Genomic DNA, 26,597 nt, shown 5'->3' on the forward strand with positions numbered 1-26,597 from the left:
AGAAAAAGGGCCTTGATAACTGTTCTGTATCTATTTGAGTGTTTTCTTGTTTTGAAAGTTTTGAAATGTTAGTGCTATTTGCAGTAAAACACAAATCTACAATATAACAAACACCTTTTTTTTTTTTTTTCCATTTACTTGATTTGCCATTGTGCCTCATTGCCAACTCTGAAGTCAAGTGCTATGGATCCAGACCACGAATAACACGAATTAGTCACAAAAACAGTCCAATGGATTAAAACTTTTAACGAAATATTGGCTTGACACTTTATTGGCTGGAAATAAAATAAATTCATTTGTATTGTAGGTGGATCCAAACAGTAACAAAATAACCAACATACACTGATGAGTCTTGATAGGCCTTGATAACTGTTCTGTAGCTATTTGAGTGTTTTCTTGTTTTGAAAGTTTAGAAAGTTTTGAAATGTTAGTGCTATTTGCAGAAAAAAACACAAATCTACAATATAACAAACACTTTTTTTTCCATTAACTTGATTTGCCACTGTGCCTCATTGACAACTCTGAAGTCAAGGGCAGGCTGTGTGTTGGCTATGAGGCCCACACCGCCCCTCTGGCCAACAGGTCAAAGACCTTTTTAGATAGTCACCTGTAACTCACAGTCAGATTCAGTCTCTCTCCGTCTGTCTGTCTGTCGGTGGTGATCTCCACTCAGGAAGCAGGACTCTGTAGCCGTGATGCAGCGGGCTCTGTTCAGCCGCAGCTCGCTGCTCCTCCAGCAGGCAGCAGCGACCCTCGACGGTCCGCTGGCCGTGAGGGGCGCTCCTCTCTGCCGCTCCATGTCCTCCGTCACCATCCCGCCTCCAGCCTGCATGCTCCGGCCGCTGGAGGTCCCTCTGCGTCACCTGTTCGGACCGGGACCCTCCAACGTGCCTCCACGTATATTAGCAGCACAGGGCAGGCCGATTATAGGTCACCTGCATCCAGAAATGTATGAGGTAAACGCACTGTAAACAATGGCTGTTAATTTACAGCAGGATTTCAACAGTATTAACCTGTTATTGCTAAAAACAGTGCTTTACTGTTAATACAAAAGAAAACATGTTAACCTTTTTAACTGAACTATAATGCATTCTTAAAAAACAGCACTTTACTGCTGATCAACTGTCTAAAGTATCATCAGTAACAGTTTCATGCAGTATTTTTTTAATTCTGGGACCTGATCTGCACATGTGAGGCTTGTACATTGTACATGATTGTAAAATCAGTGAATTAGTTTTATTGTTCTTCACTCACATGTTGTTCTGGTTTGCATCCTGTGCTTATAGCCAGTTATAGACAGACATTTTGGGAAAAGTGTCAACAAGTCTATTATAGCCTTTTTCCTAACAAGTGTCTTTAATTGTATTTAGTGTGACTATTCCTATGTCTGTAATCTGCTAAGTCTATTCATCTAGGCAAAAAATAATGTTTATTAAAATGTATGTAAAAAATAAATAGTGCATTAAAACAAATCAGTACGATAATGTAAAAGAAAGGTGAAAAACAGCTTTCTAATGTATCTTTAAACAGTAAATTAACTGTAAAATACTGTGAAATTAATAATAAAAAAAAAAAAAAAGTTCAAACTGTATTTTTCATTAACAGTACAAAGCTGTACATTTCAGCGACAGTATAATAATGTTAATATTACAGTGACATAAAGGCAGCCCTGCTGTTATTTTACTGGGGAATTCTTAACAGTGCGCTTTGTTTGAAAGTCAGAAAGTCTTTAATTATATTATTAAATTCTAAATACTCTCAGGTGGAAATTAGCGTTTTTTTTACTCAAATACTTAACATGAATACAATTGTTGCATTTTGTGTCGTTTGGCTAATCTCAGTCTAGTAAAACTTGGAATACAAAAGTATTACTTTTAGTAGTTTAGTATTGTTATAACTTTGTGGTATATTCGTTTTTGGTAGAGTGGAATTGGTTGAAAAATTTTTTCCACCACTGAAATGTCGGTTTTATGAGACAAAATTCAACTTTGTTATGGTATACCAACTATTCATGTTAACAATTCAATGTCGAACTTTTTTTCAGATTTCATTATAAACAGACCATATTTGCACGGGATCAAGGATCAATAGTTTGTGCGTAATTGCGCATAGGTCACCTATGCGCAATTACGCACAAACTATTGATCCTTGATCCCGTGCAAATATGGTCTGTTGCACACACACACTGAAATCACTGATTGGTGACAATACCAACCTAATAAATGAAGGTTAAAGGTATGTTTGACATTTTCATTGTGTTTCTTAGATCATGAACGACATCAAGCGAGGCATCCAGTATATCTTCCAGACGGAGAACAACATGACTATAGCGATGAGCGGCTCCGGGCACGCGGCCATGGAGTGCGCAGTGTTCAACACTGTGGAGCGCGGAGAGAGCGTGCTCGTGACCATCAACGGAATCTGGGGAGAGCGCGTGGCAGAGATTGCAGAGAGAATGGGTTCGTCATTACGCACGGTTTTACGCACGCATCCACTGGGTCTCCAAAGAGGATTAATAACATTTACCAGTGGCGGCCGGCCAATAGAATCACACACAAAAAAACGTTACTACTACTAATAATAATAATAATAATAATAATAATAATAATAATAATAATAATAATACAAATTATACAAATTGTCAATATTTGTGTGTTTTGAATATGGAATGCACACTGTTAAGAATTTCCCAGTAAAATAACAGTAAAGAACTGGCAGCAGGGTTGCCTTTATGTTACTGTAAAATTAACATTACTATACTGTCGCTGAAATGTATCTGTTAATGAAAAATACAGTTTGAATTGGTTGTTTTTATTAATTTCACAGTATTTTACAGTTAATTTACTGTTTAAAGATACATTATATAGCTGTTTTCCCCCTTTCTTTTACATTATCTTACTGATTTGTTTTAATTCACTATTTAGGTTGTATTTATTTACGTACATTTTAATAAACATTATTTTCTGCCTAGATGAATATACTTAGCAGGTTACAGACATAGGAATAGTCACACTAAATATAATTAAAAGACTTGTTAGGAAAAAGGCTATAATAGACTTGTTGACACTTTTCCCAAAAATGTCTGTCTATAGCTGGCTATAAGCACAGAATGCAAACCATAACAACATGTGAGTGAAGAACATCACAGAGCTAATTCACTGATTTAACAATCATGTACAATGTACAAGCCTCACATGTGCAGATCAGGTCCCAGAATTAAAAAAAATACTCCATGAAACTGTTACTGATGATACTTTAGACAGTTGATCAGCAGTAAAGTGATGTTTTTTAAGAATGCATTATAGTTCAGTTAAAAAACCGCCTATGAGCGTAACTTAACAGGTTTTCTTTTGTATTAACAGTAAAGCACTGTTTTTAGCAATAAAAGGTTAATACTGTTGAAATCCTGCTGTAAATTAACAGCAATTGTTTACAGTGCACCCAGTAATATGTGTAATGTGATTATATTTTGTATTAATAATCTGAATCTGTAAAGTAACTAAAGTTGTCAGATAAATGCAGTGGAGTAAAAAGTCTAATATTTCCCTCTGAGATGTAGTAGGGTGTAGAAATAAAAATAGCAGAACATGGAAATACTCAAGTAAAGTAGAAGTACCTCAAAATTGTATTTAAGTGCTAAGTTATATTCCACCACTGAGTACATTTTATACTGTTGTGTTTTTTAAAGCATTTAAAGCATTTACTCTCTCCGTTGGAATAACATAATTGTAAATCATACCGGGATGTTTGCTGAAATTGATTGGATGTGGCACAGCCCTGCCAAGAAAAATTTCCACCAGCCGCCACTGACATTTACACTGATTGTGTATTTTATCTGTCTGTCTGTCTGTCTGTCTGTCTGTCTGTCTGTCTGTCTGTCTGTCTGTCTGTCTGTCTGTCTGTCCATCTTTAGGTGCCAATGTACATAGAATGGTAAAAGCACCTGGAGGATATTTCAGCAATAAGGAAATTGAACAGGTAGGCAAAATCTGAGGTATCCCATAACTTACTAAAGCTACAATAAACAACAATAAAAACATTCTGTCAGACAACAAGAAGACATACGTGATTAAACTCCTTTTAACGTCTTTCTGAAGGCCATGCAGAAACACAAGCCTGTCTTGTTTTTCCTCACACATGGAGAGTCCTCCGCTGGCCTCTGCCACCCAGTAGATGGCATTGGAGACATCTGCAGAAAGTGAGTCTCCTAATGTATCTGCCTAAAACACTGTGTACAAAACGGTTTCATATAATGACCAAATATAATGTCATATTTCTCACTGTTGTCATATCTCCCACAGACATAACTGCCTCTTCCTGGTTGACACAGTCGCATCTCTTGGTGCAGCACCAATTTTTATGGACAAGCAAAGTAAGACAATGATTAACGTTGGAATAAACTCTATCACCTGCTACCAATGTGCTTGTGTGTGATGTAATCTGCCTCTCATTGTGCTTCCCAGATATTGACATCCTGTACAGTGGTTCTCAGAAGGCTCTGAACGCGCCTCCTGGAACAGCACCCATCTCCTTTAATGACAGAGCATGGTGAGGAGGGTGACTTTCTGCATATATACTGTAAGTCCTAAACTGTCACAAAAATGAGATCAAGCCAGCATCTCTTTGTCTCCCTGTTACCCCTCACAGCCACAAGATGTTTAACAGGAAAACAAAGCCAGTATCCTACCTCTTTGATATGACACATTTGTCCAACTACTGGGGCTGTGATGGCCAACCAGCCAGAGTGTAAGTCCACTCCTTAATCTCTTCATACCACCTTAACCTTACTTTAACTTTGTTAGAATGAATTATTATTATTATTATTATTATTATTATTATTATTATTGTTAATAATAATAATAATAATAATAATAATAATAATAATAATAAATATTATATTTTTAGATAATTTATCATTATTAATATTTAAGCTTGAAAAACAAGTATCATTGTGCCGGATATTTAATTATTTGTGCTCTGGGTTTTAGATACCACCACACTGGTCCAGTGTCTGGATTCTTCGCCCTGAGAGAGAGTCTGGCAATTGTTGCTGAGAAGGTAAAGAATAATTTCACCACTTTTTTCTAGTTATTTTGCTGTAGAGCTGCAACGATTAATCGATTACTTGTCAACAATCAAATTAATCACGAACTATTTTGATAATCGATTAATCGGTTTGAGTAATTCTCTGATTCCAGCTTCTAAAATGTGAATATTTTCTGGTTTCTTTACTCCTCTATGACAGTAAACTGAATATCTTTGAGTTGTGGACAAAACGAGACATTTGAGGTCGTCATTTTGGGATTTGGGAAACATTGATCGACCTTTTTCACTATTTTCTGACATTTTATAGACCAAAGAACTAATCGATTAATAACAACTTCGAGAATTATTAACTTACCTAAAACTTGTTAATGTTGTCTTTACAATTATTTACATTTACACTGTATTTGTCAAAACTTTCTTTACGCCAGGTTGGCAAGTACAAATTGTGGGCCGTGCCAAAGGCCAACCACTCTTGATAATTACTTCTTTTTCTTACTTTAATTTTGCCAATAACTTTTATTGGCAGCAATATGTCAACTTTTTTTGTTTAAAACACCATTACACCTCAAGTGAGGGGGAAGCAGTGTTTTCATTTTGCTAGAAAGTGGACACAGCTCTCGAAATTTGCTTCTAGCAGTGCAGCACAAAATCTTTCAAAGTATATTTGTCTAATTACTAGTCAAAATATCTCATAACACTTAATTTAAGACACAATCACCCAACAAGTAACAACTCAGTGAGATATAGGGACTTGTTTAGAGAATGCATCTTGAATATCTTAAGTGAAAAAAATACTATACTTTTGAGCATTACAGGCTTATTATGACACAGTACTTCCTAATAATAGTGAAATATAGCACAAAATTAGTTTTACCAGCTTATTTCAAGATCTTAGAATTTTCACTTGTTCCATTGGAAGATTTTTTTTACTTGTTACAAGCAAAATCACCTTGTATTCATTGTTGTTTTTTGGTTTTTTTACTTATTTTTGAAGTGGCCATTTTTTTAGTGTCGTTTTTGACTTGGCAGTGTTGGCACAGCGCCCTTCTAACTTCTGGTCTGATTCTCACATAACTCTACTGTTCTTTGTCTCCCTCTAGGGGCTGGAGGCGTCTTGGAAAAAACACAAAGAGGTGTCATCCTATCTGTACAGAGGACTGGAAGACTTGGGCCTCAAGCTCTTCATCCCTGAACGGGTAAAACAAAACCACATGCTGGGTGTTTTGTGCAGGAGGACGACAAAGAGTGTATCTGCAAGAGACAAAACAAAAAGGATATACAACATTGAACAAGAATATACATATAATATATATAAATAATCTGCATTGCAGTCTGCACTACAGCTGACCAGAGTTATTGTGACAGCACTGTGTTGTCCTGTTGTGACCAGTCATTTTGTGACATCCTGCAGGAGTTGAGGCTTCCCTCCGTCACCACCATCGCCATCCCTGACGGCTACAACTGGAGGGAGTTGCTGGCTTACATCATGAAACACCACCAGATGGAGATGACCGGAGGCCTGGGCCCTTCCATTGGCATGGTGGGTTGCTGCTGGTATTCCTGTAGTGAACAAATCTATGCCTTTAACATTGTGGTCATGGTCATCAGCTAGTAGCTATTCAGGATGTGACCATTGATCTCAGCAATGAGTGATGTTTTAAAAAGAAACACAACAAAAGGGAGACAGTCCTGGATAGCATATGCGTTTCCATGACGAATAAAAGCCACCTTCATTCCCACAATAACACAATTTGACTAAAATAAAACAATTAATCCAAACTTCCAGAACAAACCAATTTAATAAGAGCAATGTCATCAGTTTGGTGTCTTTACAGCTTTCTGAATCATGCTGCTGAGTCACTGCTGGCTCTGATGCACTGTACTTTCCACCTGTCTTTTCATTAGGTGATGAGGATCGGATTGATGGGATACAACTGTGAGAAGACTAATGCTGACATGGCACTGCATGCCCTGGCAGATGCTCTCAAGAACTGCAAAAAGAGCAAGGCTTAAGAGGTCCAGATTCCCTGGCCACTCACCCTGTATACTCATACATTAAGGAATAAAATGTAAACATCCAGTGACCCCCACATGAGGCACACCTGGAATAGTGCATAAAGTTCAGGATTTTTTTTCTGTGCTTTTGACTGCATATATTTTATAAAACCTATAAGGCACATGTGTCTTTATTGTAGAAGTAGGCTAGTTTTGAAATAAAGTAGATATTGTCATATGGTCCATACTGAGTGCACTGAAACATGTCAATAAAGTGTGCTTTAATTTATCAAACACTTCTCCTGCCTCAATGTGTGATAACAGATCACGATAACTCTCATCCGTCTGGTGCCAGCTTCTCCAATCTGGTCGGAGGTTTATTAGGTCCCAGGGTGGAACAAAGCGCTACAGGAACAGCTTTGTTCCAGCTGCAATTGTTCATTTAAATAAGTCCTAGCAGCGTTTGTACATATTTATGGAAAGTTTATTCCTTTTCTCATTTTATTGTGTCTTTTTCGTCCTGATATTTCAATGTTTTTTTATATTGTTCTTGTGGCCTTTTTTTTTGCTGGGTCTTGATCCAAGTAAGCCTTTAAGTACTCTTTGTGGTGTGTTTGGTATGTCTGTCTCTTGTCTGTGCTCTGCCTTATTGTCAATACGGATGCCATCCTCTATTTTTGCTGCAAAACGAATATAACTACGGGTACAAATAAAGTCACATGAACATGAACCTGATCAGTAACACAGGGGTTTCAGAAATAGCTCCAAATGTCTATAAATGTGCTGAACCTGTCTGAACTACATTTCCCATGATTCCCTGCGGTGATGGCTGTATATAACAGTGCGCCACTCTATAGCTCAACACTGTCGGCGTGTAACTACTCATTTTGTGACATTTAATCTTGTACTTCTGCCTGATTTTATTGCATTTATACGTCGCTTGACTGGAGTTGTGTTTATTAATGTCGTGTCCTTTCAATCACACAGGTAAGAGGATGGCTTTACATGTAAAACAAGTATTTAATCAATGTCATCTGTAGGCTGCTAGTCTCAATGTCGCAGTGACAACACGGTAACTGAGCTTCATACTAACGATGTAGTAAAGGTTAACTAGCTAAATGATGAACTGATCATTATCAAAGTGCAAGTGTTCAATGTTTCCTGAAGTATATAGTCCACAGTTGAAGTCAGCTTTGAAGAGGAGTAGTTTAGCTTCAGTGACAGTAAACAACCTGCAGCCAGCGGACAGACTGAGCTGTTAGTGTGCTGATGTTTCTGTTCAGCTGATCGATACTGAAACGTTGCTGTGATAAAACTGCGTCTTGTTTACACAGTTTTGATATTTATGAGTGCGATATGAAACAGTCTGCTGCTGCTCTGTATGTAGCAGCACTGAGTCGTCTTCTTCTGGTTCCTGACAAGTATCGACCAAACTGTAACACGAGACCGCCTCCTGCTGTTAACACGAGAGAGGAGCATCTTTCATAGCTTCTTAGCATCCTTCTTCTTCTCCTCCTTCGCCTCCTTCTCCTCCTTCTTCTTCTCCTCCTTCTTCTTCTCCTTCTTCTTCTTCTTCTTCTTCTTGTTCTTCTTGTTCTTCTTCTTCTTCTTCTTCTTCTTCTCCTTCTTCTTCTTCTTCTTCTCCTCCTCCTCCTCCTCCTTCTTCTTCTTCTTCTTCTTCTTCTTCTTCTCCTCCTCCTTCTTCTCCTTCTTCTCCTCCTCCTTCTCCTCCTCCTTCTTCTCCTCCTCCTTCTTCTTCTTCTTCTCCTCCTCCTTCTTCTTCTTCTTCTTCTTCTCCTCCTTCTTCTTCTTCTTCTTCTCCTTCTTCTTCTTCTTCTTCTTCTTCTCCTCCTCCTCCTCCTCCTTCTTCTTCTTCTTCTTCTTCTTCTTCTTCTTCTTCTTCTCCTCCTCCTTCTTCTCCTTCTTCTCCTCCTTCTCCTCCTCCTTCTTCTCCTCCTCCTTCTTCTTCTTCTTCTCCTCCTCCTTCTTCTTCTTCTTCTTCTTCTGCTCCTTCTTCTTCTTATTATTATTATGCTCCTCCTTCTTCTTCTTGTTCTTGTTCTTCTTCTTCTTTTTCTTCTTCTCCTCCTTCTTCTTCTCCTCCTTCTTTTTCTTCTTCTCCTTCTCCTCCTTCTTCTTGTTCTTCTTCTCCTCCTTCTTCTTCTTCTTCTCCTCCTCCTTCTCCTGCTCCTCCTCCTTCTGCTCCTTCTTCTCCTGCTCCTTCTCCTTCTCCTGCTCTTCTTCTTGTCCTCCTTTTTCGATGAAAATGAGAATAATGATGTAAAAAAATTTACGTTTCCCTCTAATATTTCAAATTTTATCGCAGTTGCATTATCAGTCAAAATTACTGCCATTAGATGTTTTAAAAAATCATTCAGCTCTCAAAAAAGCAAGCGTAATTAATGAAATGTTGTCTTAACTCAAATTGAGCACATGCTGGCTCGCTGTCATGACGATGCTTCTCTAGGCTGATTGATTAATTGAGAGAAATCCTTGATAGTACAGTCAAACTTCCTGTTAATGTTGAGTAACATCACATTTGTTTAATCCCCCATCAGCACCTCATGTGGGATATCCTTTCCTCTGTTTTCATGATAACGCCGTATAAACTGTTGTGTTGTGTGTTTCACCATCAGTGGAGCTGAACCCAGCCCTCCTCCCTCTAGACTGGCTTCTGGGTACCTGGGAGTCAGATGAACCCGGAGAGGGCTGCTTCACCTCCATCAAACCTTTCCGCTACACAGAGACACTGAACTTCAGCCATGTCGGACAGCCAGTCATCAACTTCATGTAGGCTATTGTGTGACTGAAAAACGGTGTTTTGATGCCCTCTCTTTTTACGTCTGTCCTACACACAGCATCACTGATGGGTAAAATACAAACAGTCCACCAGTAGGAAAATTGCATCATGTTGACAGACTTTTGTTCCTGTGTTTGACAGGTTCAATGCATTCCACGCAGAGACCAAGAAGCCTCTGCACAAGGAGTGTGGCTTCATCCGAATGCAGCCGGGAGCCAACAGAGTGGCGTTCATCATCGCACAGAACTCAGGTAGCTGCGTACATCTCACCGGAGGGACCCTTGTTCTTGATAAACAGGCTGCTGCTTGTATTTCTGGAATATGTTGTTATTTTGAAAGGATCATTCCAGATGTGCAGAGGCCGGGTATGTAAAGGATTTTCTGAGGGAATCAGACGTGGATATACAAAATGTATCTCACTATGTATTTTGCATTCATTATATTAGATGTGACTCGTGGCCAAATAGCGAGAGCATATTCCAGACATGATGCAGAAACATGAATACTTGATAATTACACACCTCTTTATGTTTGCTTGTCATACTTTTTGCGATCTTTCATTTTGCATTTTAGGTTGAAAATTATTCTCAAATGATTTAACATAAAGAATTTCCAATGTACAATTTAAGATCTTATTGCTTAGATAAAATATAGATCATTCGTTTGTTACCAGTATACCAATTGTACAATAATTCAACTGTGCAATACTCTGTCATTAATACTGCATTTATACTGTACATTTCAACAAATATTCTCATTTAATTATCATTTATACTATTCTTGTTTTTATATTCAACCCACTAAGTCCCACTTCTGAGCATGTTTTATTTACTTATTTACACAGTGGTTATATATTGTATGAGTTTGATGCACATTTTTGTACATATTTCTGTTATTTTTCATTTCTTTTTCATAATTTATTTATATTTTTCTACATACTGTATATTGTAGCATTATGTTCATAATTTACATTATTTTCTTTTTCTATCTTTCTTAAAGCATTTCTAATTCTGATCATATTCTGATTCTGTACAAAAGTAAATTGGTATTAAATAGTGTATATAATGAGTTTTTAATGGCTAACTTACTGTTTTGTCTACACTTCACACATGTTTTGAGTCCAGTGTGTGTTTTGCGTTGCAGGTCTGGTGGAGATTGAGGAGGGAGAGCTGACAGCGCAGACGCTGAACCTGCAGAGCCAGGCTGTGGCCAGAGTCTCCTTCGCCAGAGAGCCGCACGTCCAGCAGGTAAAACGGATTCTCTGATCGCGCATCATGCACACATTGTTAATATTAATTACTTCATTTATTTGCTCAAATCAAACCAGTGTAACATCACTGCCCACACAGTGACCTCGCCTGCTCTCCTCCATCTTTCAGATTTCTCGAGTGTTTCAGTTGCGACCAGATGGGAGGCTGGAGCAGACAGTTTCCATGGCAACAGACAACCAGCCGCTGATGCAGCACTTGCACATCACCTACCGTCGGTCATCTTGACCCGACGGGCTGCCGGTTCTTCTTCTACATAGAAATACTTTGGTCGGCAAAGATACTCAATAATCAATAATCACGGTTTAGTCAGATAATCATATAAACTGTTTGAGTTATGGTGTTCATTAATACATTGCATGGTGAAAATACAGTAATAGCTGGGTGTTGTTTAAGCACAACAGTGAGACAGATGTAGAGTTAATGTTACGGTGAAATAAAAAAAATTAAAGGGGCCCTGTGGAGTTTTCTTGTAAACAAGCAAAAGTTATGTTTACATTTAGTGTTGCTCGTCAAAAAGCATTGTGTTGAACTTTGAGGTTTAACACATCAAGTGCATTTCCGTCCTCATAGAACAAAGTATTTTGAATCCTGTATTGTTTTTGTCCATGTTTACTAGCAAACGTCTTATTCCCTACCTTTGCTGGCATATTGCTGTATATCTCAGCGTATTACCACCACCTGTAGATCAGTGGAACACAGTGAAACTAGTCTAAAACTCCACAGGGAACCTTTTAATCTAAAATAAAAAAACATTTCATATTGCACTTCATGGCCTTGGTTGATTATGGGCGCTTGCATTATCTTAATATTTATTGTCCAGATATTTAATCTTGGGAGCTGTAAAGCTTATAACGCACTGATGAATTAATGTTAAGTAAAGTGTCCTCTTTAACTTTCATTGCACTATTTTAAGATTGAAAGCTAAAGTAACTGCTGTCCTTCTGGAGTCAAAGAACAGAGTTGTTCTTATACTGTTTGTTATTGCGATTGTGGTTATGATTTAAGCAAGTTTGAGATTCAAAGAGTTTTCTTCATGAGTTTCAGGATGTCCAAGTCTGGTTTGTGTCTTTCAGTAGACAGGTTCATACTGTAGGTATACATGTAGATGTTCCGATACGGGCTGCTTTAAAACAAAAATAAAAGTTATTTCACTTTTCACTTTACTTTGTCTTCATTTATTTTAATAACTTAATGTATTTAAGCTTCTTGTTCTGTCCTTATGGATTTGTGAGTGTTCAACATGAATGATATTAAAGGTACAGTGTGTAGGATTTGGTGACATCTAGTGGTGTGGTTGCAGATTGCAACCAACTGAGTACCCCTCCGCTCACTCCTCCGCCCACTCCTCCATTTCCAAACGTGAGCCGCCGAGTACAAAATCATGGTAACGCCAGTGACCTTGCTCAGAGGCTATCCTTACCATAATAACACTACTTTAGGATCAACAGAAGTCAGACGGCAGCTGGCGGTACCACGGTTTTGCACTCCGCGGCTCACGTTGCCACAGTTTCACAAAGCGTGTCAGAGAACTAGTGTCTTTCAGGTAACATAACATCAACATAATAAGTACATGTGAAGATTTTAAGTTTATTATGCATTTAAAAAACAAACATTCAGACACACATTTATAAATTAATACTGTAAAAGTGACAGCCATCAACCATACCACACAATCATCCTGTAGAGCCATTGTCTTTATACTGCAGTGGCTTCAATTGTTGAAGTCATAATCAAAATAGAAAATAAAAATCATAAATAAAACTATTTACAGGTTTAAAAAAACAAAACCAATTTCATCAAAATAAGTGATGCAGTTTGTTTGATTCTTCTTTGGCCCAAAAATGAGACCCAACATTTCTTGGTCAACGGTGTCTAAAATTGCAGCAGAGAGTTGAATCATATTTGGGAAGAGACAGACGCTGCTTGTGCTTTGGTGAAGTACAATAGTGTAAATTAACCCTAAGAGGTGAAAGCAGTTGAAACACCTTTGCATCATAATGTGATGGCGGTCCCTTTCAGACTCACGAGACCCAGCCAGTTGAGCATCAATTATCAGTGCAAACATGGCCTTCATCGTTCCTTCAGGTATATTTTCTGAGACACACATCAAATCAAAGCACCGAACAGTTTTTATCTCAGGAGTGCAAACAACCTGAACACCATCACACATTACAGTTACAACACTGGAGAAGCGTGGTTAACCGCACCGGTGTAACCGGTATGAAAGTATGTAGAAGAGGTGGAGTGACGCAAACTTGTTTGTTCTTAAATATCACAGTGACTACTGTTTGGATGAAGAGTAATCACTAATCCGACACCGAGATAACACAAACACAATGTTGATGAAACATTTGTTGATAAGTCATTCAGCGTCAGACTGATAATCTGCTGGCAGGCACAGCGACCATCTCCACTCCATCGATTATTATTGACAAGTCTGAGATTTCAATCTCATATCAATCAATGTTCTCTCCGTCTCTGCTGAGTCATGGTTCCTTCATGATGTAGACGTACACTGTAGTGAGGAAATACTTCAGGGACTCGATGACTGACGACAGCCAGTGGTGCTGCTCAGGGGCCAGATCCTTCTTCACCACACATTTCGTGATCTCTGCCTGATAAAAGGACACAATGACACATGAAGTATTAACTTTAATATATTTTTTAGCCAAATACAAATAGCATTTGAGGAAACATGCACTTTTCAGGGGGGAAAAAAATGTTGTTTCCCCAAAATAAATTCAGGAAAAAGGTAACCCAATGGTAAAAACAAGACTTAAGACTGCATACTATGAGGAAAATATGCAATAACATTGTTGAATATCGCAATAACGACATACTTGTGATATATAAACAGATATTGAAGTGTACTCATGCATTTCTGCTGCTTTCAATATACAGGATACTGCTAAAATACAACAAATTGCTTGTTGAATAAAAAAAATTAAAAGGAAATTATTTCCAACATTCTTTTATGAACAAATTGGCACCAATAAAAAATGTTTTAGTAATGAGTTTTAAAGAGGAGTTTTCAACTGATACTCATAAAGCCCTAAATACAATATCACAGTCTTTTGCGATGTGTTTATCGCGCAAGTCAACATCACAAAGACAATAAAAAAAAAAACGTGATATATTGTGCAGCCTGATTTAGTCCACTATCTTAGTTTGGCACCTTAGCATGCAACATGTATTAAATTATAAACACAAAGTACAGCTGAGGCTGATGGGAATAACATTAGTTTTGCAGGTATTTGGTCATAAACCAAAGTATTTGGTGAATTGAAATTTTGACCTGATGATGGTGGTAAAATTAAAGGATAACCAAAGTTATTACAATTCATTCTGACTGTCTGTACCAAATGTTATGGCAAGGTTATTCTTTCCCTTTTTTTTTTGCAGTCATTGGGCTGCCGCCTTTTTCTGACTTTGCTTTGAAGAAACAAACACATTCGTATTATGTCTGACTGTCTTATTTGAGCGTAACAAAACTTGAGTAAGTGCTGCACCTAAACATGCATTTTTACTGTCTTTTAACCAAGAGAGGGCCACAGAAACTATATTACCACTGCAAATGTTTGCATTAGATCAGCCGACAGGAAGCAACAGGAAGAGCTCAATTTTCAGAGTCAAAACCTTTCTGAGCGAGCTGCATATTTTCTGCTGCAACTCCCCTCTAACTCTCGAGCTTGTGAGCGCAAACTGAGCTCTGATCTATAAACAAGATAACCCAATTAGTCATCTAGCTTCAGCAAAAGCAATGTAGAAGACCCCCTTCCCCAACTCAGTAACACTAACCATGCAGCAACATATAGAAATCAGAGAAAAAACTATTTAAAAAAATTATTTAGTAAGTAACCAAAATCAAAATGTCCCTTACCCATCCTCCCCGTCTCTTCAGCCAGGGAACCAGAAACTTGCGGACAAACTGGCCCAGACTGTCCACTAAGATGTGGATGGTGGTTGGATAACCCTGTCTGACACAATCCACCGCCAGGGCTCCGGCTACTGCAAACATGGACACCACCTTACCCCATGTTATACCTACAGCGAGAAAAACACACATCTACGGGTTATGTTTTATGTCTTCTTCACCTACGTCTATGGAAGCACAGATGATGTTCATCATTAATTGTTAAAAACATGTCTGGATGGCATCTGATAATGATCCTGTCTTGCAGTCACAGAGCAGTTTGTTTGATAAGTGAGACGCCAAATTGTCACATTTTATCCTGAGAATCAATCCTCTACGGTGGCAGAATTTCCTGACCGGAGACAATAAACTACCATATTTATCCCAACATAAATGCTCAATTTCCTGTTCTCATGGGTGCTCCTCTATGGTTTCTCTTTCCTCAAAGCCTGTTACATATTCTGTGACCTGACACGAAGCACATGGGGCAGTCGGTGGACCTTGTACTGAAATAAACTGCAAACACCAGGTTTAAGTCAACAAACCTACCAGCGCATTTGCGTTAATGTAGCTGATAAGGCGTCTTACTGACCAGTTATAAATTAAAGTGGCTGATTATTCTGATGACTTTTCCTGGAGGTGGGTGAACACTGACGCAGTTTCTACTGTGGGGAGGTCAACAGGTTCAGTCCTCCTGTCCTCCCTTCTACCTAAACAATCCAGTCTGATAATGAATGGCATCCAGCCATTTCTAGGTTGTGTTTCCAGAGCAGCAGACTGTTATAACGACTGCCAGTGATGCGGTGCAGGGCCTAATGGCATTAGCCTCCTTAGACTCAGCTCCTATTGTCGTGGCTGACCTGCAGTGTCTGACTGTGGCTATAAGGGGATAGAGCGAGCTCTGGGCGACCTTAAATGGGATAACCGTCCACGGAAGCTGTCAGAGCACGTCACATCTCACTCCCTACTGAGAAGCAAGCCAAGAATAGAGATTGTGAGGGATAAAGCTGGAGGAGGAAAGAGGAAGAACAAGCGTGGGAGGAGAGACAAGTTGATTTTACTGAGGGAGACCACAGTACAGATGGCTGCTAAACCGCTTCTATAAAAGATATGTGGTTATGATGCGTACATTATAATTCCTTTGTGGTCATGTTAAGCATTTGGAGGCATAATGACGAATGACAAATCCTAAATAGGTTGTTATAGAACAAATTCCGGACAGCAGGAAAAACAAACTTGCATTTTTCTATTTATATCCAGGTTTCGACGCGTCCCAGAAGGCTGGGGCAGCCTGGGTTCACCAGTTTGTTATTCTTCAGGAGGAATCCCACGCTGTTTCCAAAAATACGTCCTTGTGACGCCTAAACAAGTTTTAGAACACAGGCTTGAAAATCACTTTAAGCGAGTCCATTTTTTATCTTTCCTGGAAAGACGAGGAATGTTAGTTGCTCGTCACACTGCGGCCAGACCGTCTAATCTATCCCAGAGGATCACACCGAGGACAGGCTGTAATGTCACTCTTTTTATTGGGATACTTCAAAATGTCAGCGCTGCTTTTAATAGTGTACAAAGCAGATCGGTTGTCAAGATAACTTAAAACAAGAGCCAGCACAAACAATTTCAAGTCAGAACCTAAATAGACTGTCTTCTCTCCCGCGACTGAACAGAGATTTAACCATTTAATACTGATTTATTCTGTTATGTGATCCATTCACAATTCACTCGGGACAATGTGACAGGAACAGGAAATCACAGGGCTATTATGAGGTGGCGGACACAGGGCTGTAGTCAAGACCAACTTCATCGAGTCCAAGGTCAAGTCCAAGACGAGGTCCAGTCAAGTCCGAGTCAAGACAAAGTCCAAAGACAGTCGAGACTAAGCCAAAGGAAACTGAGTCCTGTTCAAGACCACAATAGGCAACAATGTATTTCCAATTCTAATATAGTTATTAGCACTTGACTTATGGATCTCATGGATGTCATTATAGTTTTGCAGTTATAAACCAATGTATAGGACAAGGTGAAATTTTAATCTGATGATGGCACAAGATGAAAAGCTAAGGGATCATTGAATTTGATCCTACGGAGGACACAAATTTCATGGCAATCCATCAAATAGCTGTCGAGACAGTTGACCCAAAACCACAAACGGTGCTGCTCGAGTTCATGTCAGGGGGATTCATTCTCTGAGAACCATGAATGTAGTTTGTTGAGATATTTCAGTCTGGACCAAACTGGCGTACCGACTGAACAACAGACCGACATTGACGTTCCTAGAGTGGCGCTGCTCGCATGGCTACAAAGTTTTACAACAACCAACAATGTCTGCAAACAACAATTTCCAAAAACCCGAAAATGGCCTTGGTCATGACACTGGACCAGAAGGCCGATGAGCAAGTCCACATTCACAAAAAAAAAACAATAAGAAGAAACCTGATTGAAGACCAAGAGTGGCCAGAAGCGGGTATTGTTTGGGCCATACTAAATTCAAAACAAAAAGTAAAAGAAGCATATTGTATTATTCCAATAATAAGGCAGTATCCACTATTTAATCCACACTACTCCCAAACTATAAACGAATCAGTGTCTAAACTTAGTGACTCTAAAAGGAAGCGGGAGCAATCATGTGTTTTAAATGAAGTCTCACTCCAACTACTTGTGATTCACACCCACTCACTCTCACTAAAAGCACCTCTCAGCCATAAGAGCCTGGTGGAAACGGCAGAGTCACACCTGTTTAATCACAGTAACGGCCTCCATCAGCGGTCTGAGACACTGTGGAGGTGCGAATCACTTCCTGTGTTTAGTTTGGATAGCACACAGTGAGCTGCTACATCGGCATCAGCAACAGCCGCATACCTGTCGAGAAGATCTCTGTTGCCACGCCGATGAAGGCATCTGAAACCATGTTCTCCATGGCAACGGAGATGTTGAGCTGCCGTGCCACGTTCCTGTACAAACTGGGCTGTATACACTCCAGCTCGTCGCCTAGGTAACAGAGGGAGAGCACAGACAAAAAAAAAGAAAAGAAAGAGAAGCATCAAAAATGTGTTTAGTTTAAACCAGTTATTTAAACACTCTGGGTTAAACTGTTATAAAATCCAACCGTTCAACTGATTCAAACAATTTACTTTGTTCTGCAATCTCAGATGTTAAAAGTACAACATGTATATCTCTTAAAAGACACTTTAGCTGCTGTGTCAAGTGAGTCAAGTCATCCAGCTGTAATCACACAATCCTCAAGTTAAGCTCATCATAGCTTGAATATACAGTATACAGTGTAGTGTGTGTAAATCATTTCATCTAGGCTCTTATGCATCAATTCTCTGTTCCAGCTCTGTTGAGTCATCTCAGCTCTCAGCCTGCTATCATCTATAAGTAGATTAGCAACTCGGCTTTTTAGACCCAAGAGCAGCGATCATATCACCGTCACAGCAGTCAACTCACACTGACCTCCAGCTCAACTCACACTAGATAATGAGAACTTATCATTGCTTATTTGAAAGCAATAAATTGATCAATCCGTGTTAGATCGGAGAGCGTTTCCTTTCAAGAGTACAGAACGTCCCAGTCTTTCATTTTGCTTCAAGAAATACACACAATAAACCTACTTTTGAGAGTATTTGGTCCCATTATATGGATTTAGCATTTTGCCAAGAGGACCCAAACAACCTTCTTCGAAGTCTCAAATCCAATACTTTCATTGATTATAACTGATCATTTGTCCTACTCCTCTTATTTTAATATATGTTGCAACAGTTATTACCTCCACCAACGCACCTTTTCAGTCCTTCCTGTTAGCTTTTAGTATAAAATCTTAAAAACATGCTGGCATATTATATATCTCAAATGAATTTGATGGAAAGTTAATAGATTTGGATAGGGATGCACCGATACTGGATCGGATATCGGGACGATACTGACTCAAATAGCTGGATCGGAAATCGGTGACAATGGGGCCGATCTATTAGATTCAATTTAATGTTTATATACTCTATACATTATATTCTGTAATTTGAATTCCTGTTTAAGTGTTGACCAATTTGTTGCTGCATTAAAAAGGTTTACACTTGAATTGTAATTCCTGTTAATTTTGAAGATTTTTTATCAAGTTGCTGGTGCACAATTTATTATTTTTATATTAAATAACAATAAAATACATTTATATCTATGGATTTATTGGTTACATTTTGTTTTACAAAGTTAGGAGAGCAATGTTTAAGTCAAGCCTGATGTTGCCTTCCACATAAAAGAATGATCTCAGTCACTTCCACACAGTGAGGCATACAGCTTATTGATTGATTGATATTGATTGATAACACTGGTATCGGATCGGTACTCAGTATCGGCCGATATCCAAAGCCCAGGTATTGCTATCGGGACTGATCGGTGCATCCCTACATTTGGATCCTTGATATTTATTTATTTTTTAATATTTTTTAATGTTACAAGATTGTGAAAATATTCAAAAATTCCCTGTTTTCTCATGAACTTCTTCATTTACAAACATGAAAAAAAACAATATCAAATTATTTGCTAAAACGCTCTGATCACATCCTCATTATAGTCCTCTTTGTATCTAAAGAAATTGGTAAAAAAGTGTATGTTTCGACCTCCTTCCGACTGGAATAAGTTACCTTTAAATATGTGTTCTCTGTCATCACTTCGCTTATTTAAATATGTTTTGTTTTCTCATCTTAAAACAGACTTCCAATGCTTTCAGTAATGCCATCGCTGTTCCCTATCTATTTAGAGAATGATCGTTTGATTATGTCTAGTCTAAGGTTGTACTCTTTTTCTTTTCTATATTATCATTATTATTTATTTTATGATTCCCTTAGTTGTTTAGTTTGTTATTTCTCTGGTTATATGTTGTTTGTTTTGTCTCTGTTGTGATACATAACATTGTGTCTCGTATTGTTCTCCATTTGTTTAGTGAGTGTTTGTTTGGGACCCCCCTCCGAAAACTAGATAATGCATCTCAAAAGGGGTTTATCCTGAAATAATACATTTCATACAATATTCCATCATTGTCCATCACTAAGTGTACTTTGAGACCCAAATGAAAACTACAGAGCATCCAGAGCAGATTCAAAATGTCTACACATTTCTCATCTTAATCTTTCTATTCAAAAATAAAGTCAGGGGTTAAAGACACTGACTATGAAACCACAATGTCCTCCGACGGAGACCTTTGTTGCATCTCTCTCTCTCCTGTCATCTTTCTACTGTCTATACAAGGTGGAAATAATAAAAATAGTTAGAAATAAAGTCTGAGGACTGTGGCATGCACTTCTGATCTAGGTATGTTGAAACTAATGTAGCCACTTCATCTTATTTGAGATGTCTTCTCCTGAGTATATGAAGTTCAACGTACACAAGGAAACAACAACCATGGCCTTGAATGTGCACATGCACATGTTGCTATAAGATGTCATTTTGCCCCTTGATGTCCCTTATTTAACTCATTTTGAAGTTTTCTGAGACTGGGGTTTGTCTTACCAAGACAGAGAAGCACAAAGGACACCTCAGCGAGCCCTGCATTGGACGGAGAGAGGTGAAGGTCACTTTTGGACCATCCCAGTCCGTTCTGGTTGAGTCTGGACAGTATGTAGTCTCTGCACAAGGCTTTGGACTGGGACACCAGCTCCTTCTCACTCAACGAGCGGTCAAAGACATCCAGGACCTCTGCAGCGAATACAGAGGACCGCCGCAGGACCTCCATGTCCTGCTGCAAGGGGGATGTGGGTCAGGGAGTGTCTGAACTCTTGGGATCAGCCGTGTCTCAGCTGTGTCCTCTCTGTAATCCCACAGGAACAAAGTTTAACGATGAAGATAAAATGTGGCAGCTGTGAGAGCAGAAAACAAACTTATTTAGAGGCAGCTAGTGGTTAGTTTTAATAGGCATGACTTCTTAATCTTTAAGACACTTTTTTATCAACACACTTCTGCAAAAAAAAAGTTACCACCTTGAGTGATTCAATACTTCTCTTTACATTCACAAGGGTGAATACAGACACTGAAAATCTAAATCAGACTACAAAACTTACATAAGAATATGATGGAGGCGTTTTTGTTGTGAGTCACATGAAGACATTGCTATTTCTTTGGATTATGCAACACCAAGCTGATAACCACAAGATGACAATAAGGGAAATGTTTAGCTGCTCAGCAACAGCCCTTTGCTTGATTTGAGATAAAGATGCATTTAAAACCTGATAAAGAGTAGAATAATTAAGATATATCTTATAGGTTTATTAATATTTTATGCACGCTTACCTTCAACGTTGTATCCACATTAAGATCCCTATTTCTGATATGACAAATGTGATTTTTCCAGCCAATTAAGCAGCTTTCAAACCAGCTCTCTGTGGTGTTTCCCAGCAGAAAGAGCCAGAAAGTCACAGACAAACAGCTCGTTTACTCTCAATAGCAACTGTTTTGGATAATTAGGAAACCAGGAAAGCGAAGTTGTGCCTCAGGTGTCATGCATAAGAGAGCTCATGGTGTTCTCGGTCCACTTGTTTCAGCAGAAAACACCGACTGAGAGCTGAAGAGACGCAGTTAGAGGACGCCTACCTGTTGTTCCACCATCCTATTGGAGGCTCAGTGGGTGCGCTGGATTCACTGACAGGGACAGCGCGGAGTTAGACGACTGAGCGCCAAACAACAGAACGAGCCACTCTACGGCAGACAGAGGGAGTCAAATCAACTGCTTCTGTATTCCCATTCACAAATCAATCCATTTTACTTGGCATATTTTTTTTAAATATTTTATTAATTAGTTTGTGTCCACTCCTGTTAGAAACAATGTCATACTAGTTGTTGTTTTTCAATAATATTTTTTCTTTTTTTTTTTACTTTATTTTCACTTTTCAATTTAATTTTAATTTAGTTTTCAGAATACATTTGCTAGTTTTAGTTAAGTTTCTGTTTTTCAGAAAGGTTTAGTTTTTAGTTTTTATAGGCTATAATTAGTTTTAGTTTGTTTTAGTTACGGCCAGGTATAATGTCTTATGAATTAAAATTCACAAATCAATCCTCTGAAATGACCATTTTAATTCAAATATTTCATTAAATATTTAATTAATTGGTTTGTGTCCACTCCTGTGCGTAACAAGGTCAAACCAGTTTGGACTTTTCAATTATAATTATTCTTTTTTTAACTTTATTTTTACTTTCTTTTTTTTATACTTTCTTTTTTTCCCTTTTTTCAAGGTTGTTTTTCATATATGCAATTTATAGTTCGTAATTAGAATAGTTTATAAACCAGTTTTTAAGTAGATGAGCTTATAGACAAACTCATTAAGTACACTAGAGAAAGAAAACAACTTCAACATTCAAAATTGAAATAAAATTAAGAAAATAAATAATAATAATGATGAAAAGAAAGAATAGTTAAGTAATATTTTTACTTTTCAATTTCATTTTAATTTAGTTTTCAGATTACATTTGCATTTGCTGTAAAATGAGAAAGTTTGCTCCGGCTGGTGAGCGGTGCTTGGTATTTCCTCAACTGATCTCAACATGGCTGCCGGGTCACAAACTTTCTCATTTTACAGCTAAACAGTATACAAGATGTTTCTGAAAACATTTGAGGAGAGAAATAGTTATTACAGTAACAGAATATTGATTCATATTTGATCAGCGCTGCCTAGTTTGACCGTTTGATCGGAGATCACGAATGATTGACAGCTGCTCAGAGACGGCAGGCTCTAGCTCGGCTCTGATTGGTTGTTTTCCTTCAGTCTGTGTAATCTTGCAGAAGCCATTAGGAGCACCGGACCACACCGGAGGACACCGGAGGACACAGAGGAACATGACTTTTTTTTTTCAGATGACCTGTCTCATGCACTACTGTCAGTTGCCACTGCTGCTTTAATTTTAGTTTAGTTTTCATTAGTTTTCAGAGTGTGTTGCTAGTTTTAGTTCAGTTTCAGTTTTTCAGAAAGGGTTAGTTTTAGTTTTTGTACATTTAGTTTTACAGCAGTTTTAGTTTGTTTTAGTTAAGGCCAGGTATAATGTCTCAGAAGTATGTAGCTGTATAGGCCCTACATACAAAATACACGGTTGGACAACTGTATATGGAAAACAAATTAAATGAATATATGTTCATTTTAATTTTATTTGTATTAGTTTTGAACCTGGCAACACTGTTTCCGTTTGGTTTTATTATTAAGTAAGTGAGTGAGTGAGTGAGTCAGTGAGTGAGTGATTAAATAGGGTTTTCCCAGTACAGCTGTACAGTCAGATGATCTCCTCCCAGAGCGAAGTGTTCCTTGCTGTCGTCAAATGTGTCGCACCTTTAATCCCATGCAGGGCAGATAAATATAGGTGTCTTAGTCTGCACCTACAGTACCAAGACAAAGTTAATTGGGCTTTATGATGCTCCTTGAATGCAGCAGTTTCATTGTTTTGTTATTGTATTGCCAAATTCAGTATGACGGCTCCATAGATCTCGTTTTAAGTTATTTTTCGAAGTAGATGTTGATGTTTTGAAAGGTGATGGCGTCGACATATTTTGTCATGTGTTCTACAACACAAAACAAAGAAAATAAGGTCAGCCAGAGGAGAGAGGCTGGTATAAACATGTACCTGTTTAAGGACTCATTCAGGTAGACGCTTATCAGTTCACTTCCCTCTATCTCAAGTGTTATCTGCCATATTAATATGATAAGCAAAAACTAATTCTTATATGTGTGTGTTTGCCAAACTGATCACAGTTATTACTGTTGTTGTTGTTTTTTATAACTGTTAAGACTAATGGCTTCAACCTATTATTAGCCACGCCTATCATTTAGCTAAATGATTAGTTTTTTCTTGTAGTTAACTGTTTGGCCGCTGGGTGTCGCTGCTACTCACTTTACTGTTTACGGTCAAAGGGTTCATTTAAAAAACAAGCTTTCCTGAGCTGATGTGGTCATTTCTTCATGACTAGTTTATCTCCTGGGACATATTCAGCTTCTTATCAATATATAGATACAACACAATATAATTTGCAAGCAGTATTGATGATTAATTTGACTTTTTATCATAGTCTGATCCTTGTTCTCAACATTACAATGATCATGAAAACCATTACCTTTTTAATGACCTGTAAGTCTGCCAGCAGCAGTGTTGTCTGGTGTAGAAATGTTCTGCATAAATACAGTAATTTAGCAGTTCCCGACTTAAAAACACACCAGGAATCTGTTTGACTCTGCAACACTCAGGTCGGACAGCATTGTTTGAACATTTAGAACAGTTTGCTTCTGAAACAGTTTTGTGCTTCTCGTGGAGCTATACTTTCTCTAATAAGCACCAGAAAAAGCAATATAAAGTTGAATTATTATTATCGTAATTAACCTCAATCTGCTCACCCAAACTCAGGTGAATCATTGTGACTTATATTGAAAATAATGACACATTATTATAAAATCATTGACACATACTCTATGTTTTTTTTTGGATGGTCCATCAATTTATTAATTGGCACTTGGAACCTGTTGATATTTCTAAATAAATCCACAACCTACTATACTTATAGTATATATACTTAAGTGCTTCATAAAGTCAAGAATGAATGAATGAATATAAAGTGTCTAAATAAGTGGTTTCAAATTCTTGATTAAAACACAAAGCAGCCATGTTCCTATAAGAAGAAACAGAGACGTCCTGAGACGTTGGTGTTTCAGTGATTAGCATGTCGATGGTGAGTTTCTAAGTGATCCTGTTAAAAGAAAAGTGTGGCTATATAATTAAACCTCGCCCCCTTTGAGTCAGTATCCACATTCATTTGTTACAATGACAAACCGGAAGCTTCTAATATGAACACAATAGTCCCTGTCTCTGGGTTGTATAACAGGTTGTATACAATGTAAGGAGCAATTGTTGTACATGTTATTGGTCAGATAGATTACCCTTCTGAGACCCACAGGATCTGTCTATATTTCTTAAAGCTATAGTCAAGATATTGGTATCATGGACGACCTAAGGAATCCATCGGTACCAAATATGTAATGCTAGCTTGTTGGAAAGGAGGCTAAATAACGCCCCAAATGTTGTTGGTGAGGTGAAAACTGGCATTGCCATTTTCGAAGGGCTCACTTGACCTCTGACCTCAAGATAAAAAAAAAAAGACATTCAGTTTTTTGCATGCAGTATAAATGTGTTATTTTTTCCTATTCTAAACTAGTGTGTTTGAATATTTCTGCATACTGTGGTCCCTAAACAGTCTTGGAATTGCATACATTGAGAATCAGTGTAAAGCTGAGACTCTTGTGGATCAAATGAGCCCAATTGTATTCATGTGTGATGTTCGTTCCCATAGTAACCATTTCATTGTAGCGAGACCATTTTGTTTAAACTTGACCTCACTGTATAAAATGACCTGTGGTGACCTCTAGGATAATCACAGCCTTATGAAACTTTACAGCCACAAACTACAGACCTAGGGCATTCAGAGGATGGGTGGCTTGCCTTGGTAGTTTGACAATAAGGGGGTTTCTTAGCAGTTTCCAGAACAGAAGTGCTCGCCATCCAATCACTGAAAAATGCAAATGTCAAAAGGGAAATGTTTAGCTAAATCACAGATTGACTTTTTCTATGGTGTTCTTCAAGGTCTCGGTGTCTTAATGTGCTATTTTGAGGGATTCATCATCATTATTATCAATTCTAGAGAGGTAAAAAATTATTAAATGTAGCTCAAAATCTGTGTAACAAATGGTATCAACCCAAAAATTGCTGCAACAACTTATGAGACATAATAGAGCATGGGGATGACCATCATATACTTCTATCATAATGTTCTAAACCCTTATACACTTTAACACGTTTTAAAAACGTTTTTATTTCTGATTTATGACAATGTTAACTTCACAAACCTTGCTGAGCTGCATCTCAAATTCATCTTCAGGGTCTCAGCTTTCAGATGATGTACACCACTTCTATGTGACATCTACTGCCTACCTGCTATCTCGCCCTAAAGACCCGCTGTACCCCCCCTAAAAAAGACAAAAATGGGTCTATATGGGTCTCTAAGGGTTAATGCTGCAATGAATGAAACAAAGCTTGGTTGCAAATCATACTTGTCACATTAGACACCAGTGCTAATCCCACAAGGAATCTAGTTTCACTACAAACGACACAAAAATGTCTGTGTCTTTGAGCTTTGGGTTTGGCAATCTTAACTGCTATTTCATCAACGTTGCACGTCCACATTCATGTTCACTGAGTCCATACATTCATTTCCAGCAGCCGTTCCACATCCAGAGGCATCTATTCCGTCTAATTTTCCACAACTGGTTAATTGAGGACGACCCGGTATGTCTCGAGGCCGCTGTCTATTCTCTGGTTATGCTGTTCGGCTGATGGGACAATGTTCACTGTTTTGTTGTTTGTCAGTTTCTATCTGATAAATTCTATCTGGCAAAACCTCGACTTAAGTCAATGTGAAACGGTCACAAGACAAAGAAGAACAGGGAGTGTGTTGTAATGTGTATTAATATGGCAGCTAGGAAAAACAGCTGACAGAGACAATGATACCAAACTCTCACATTCAATCTGGGTCAAAAACACGTCAGTGTGCAAAACA

The 26,597-nt window shown here is 38.2% G+C and overlaps 3 protein-coding genes across 4 annotated transcripts; 2 read left to right on the plus strand and 1 right to left on the minus strand.

Moving 5' to 3' along the window:
• Nucleotides 1-119: 119 nt before the first annotated feature.
• agxtb (alanine--glyoxylate and serine--pyruvate aminotransferase b) lies at nucleotides 120-7,335 on the plus strand. The gene is made up of 12 exons (XM_074651264.1): nucleotides 120-178; nucleotides 533-956; nucleotides 2,267-2,459; nucleotides 3,914-3,978; nucleotides 4,098-4,198; nucleotides 4,302-4,372; nucleotides 4,464-4,548; nucleotides 4,648-4,746; nucleotides 4,989-5,058; nucleotides 6,147-6,242; nucleotides 6,458-6,586; nucleotides 6,952-7,335. The coding sequence occupies exons 2-12, from the start codon at nucleotides 696-698 to the stop codon at nucleotides 7,057-7,059; spliced, it is 1,278 nt and encodes a 425-aa protein (XP_074507365.1). The 5' UTR covers nucleotides 120-178; nucleotides 533-695; the 3' UTR covers nucleotides 7,060-7,335.
• A 516-nt stretch (nucleotides 7,336-7,851) lies between these two features.
• Nucleotides 7,852-12,265, plus strand: thap4 (THAP domain containing 4). Its single transcript, XM_074651267.1, has 5 exons — nucleotides 7,852-8,028; nucleotides 9,678-9,831; nucleotides 9,983-10,092; nucleotides 10,985-11,088; nucleotides 11,221-12,265. Exons 1-5 carry the CDS (start codon nucleotides 8,004-8,006, stop codon nucleotides 11,335-11,337), a joined length of 510 nt encoding a protein of 169 aa, XP_074507368.1. The 5' UTR covers nucleotides 7,852-8,003; the 3' UTR covers nucleotides 11,338-12,265.
• Nucleotides 12,266-12,679: 414 nt separating this feature from the next.
• Nucleotides 12,680-21,586, minus strand: bokb (BCL2 family apoptosis regulator BOK b). 2 transcript variants are annotated; one of them, XM_074651265.1, is made up of 5 exons: nucleotides 21,305-21,586; nucleotides 20,528-20,825; nucleotides 17,885-18,013; nucleotides 14,993-15,156; nucleotides 12,680-13,727 (listed from the first exon to the last, which is right to left on the minus strand). In XM_074651265.1, exons 2-5 carry the CDS (start codon nucleotides 20,748-20,750, stop codon nucleotides 13,599-13,601), a joined length of 645 nt encoding a protein of 214 aa, XP_074507366.1. In that variant the 5' UTR covers nucleotides 20,751-20,825; nucleotides 21,305-21,586; the 3' UTR covers nucleotides 12,680-13,598. The 2 variants fall into 2 exon arrangements, with proteins under 2 accessions (XP_074507366.1, XP_074507367.1); XM_074651266.1 differs by having other exon boundaries at nucleotides 20,528-20,874.
• Between the last annotated feature and the right edge of the window lie 5,011 nt (nucleotides 21,587-26,597).

The sequence above is a fragment of the Sebastes fasciatus genome, chromosome 11 (assembly GCF_043250625.1).
Source record: "Sebastes fasciatus isolate fSebFas1 chromosome 11, fSebFas1.pri, whole genome shotgun sequence".
NCBI lineage: Eukaryota > Metazoa > Chordata > Actinopteri > Perciformes > Sebastidae > Sebastes > Sebastes fasciatus.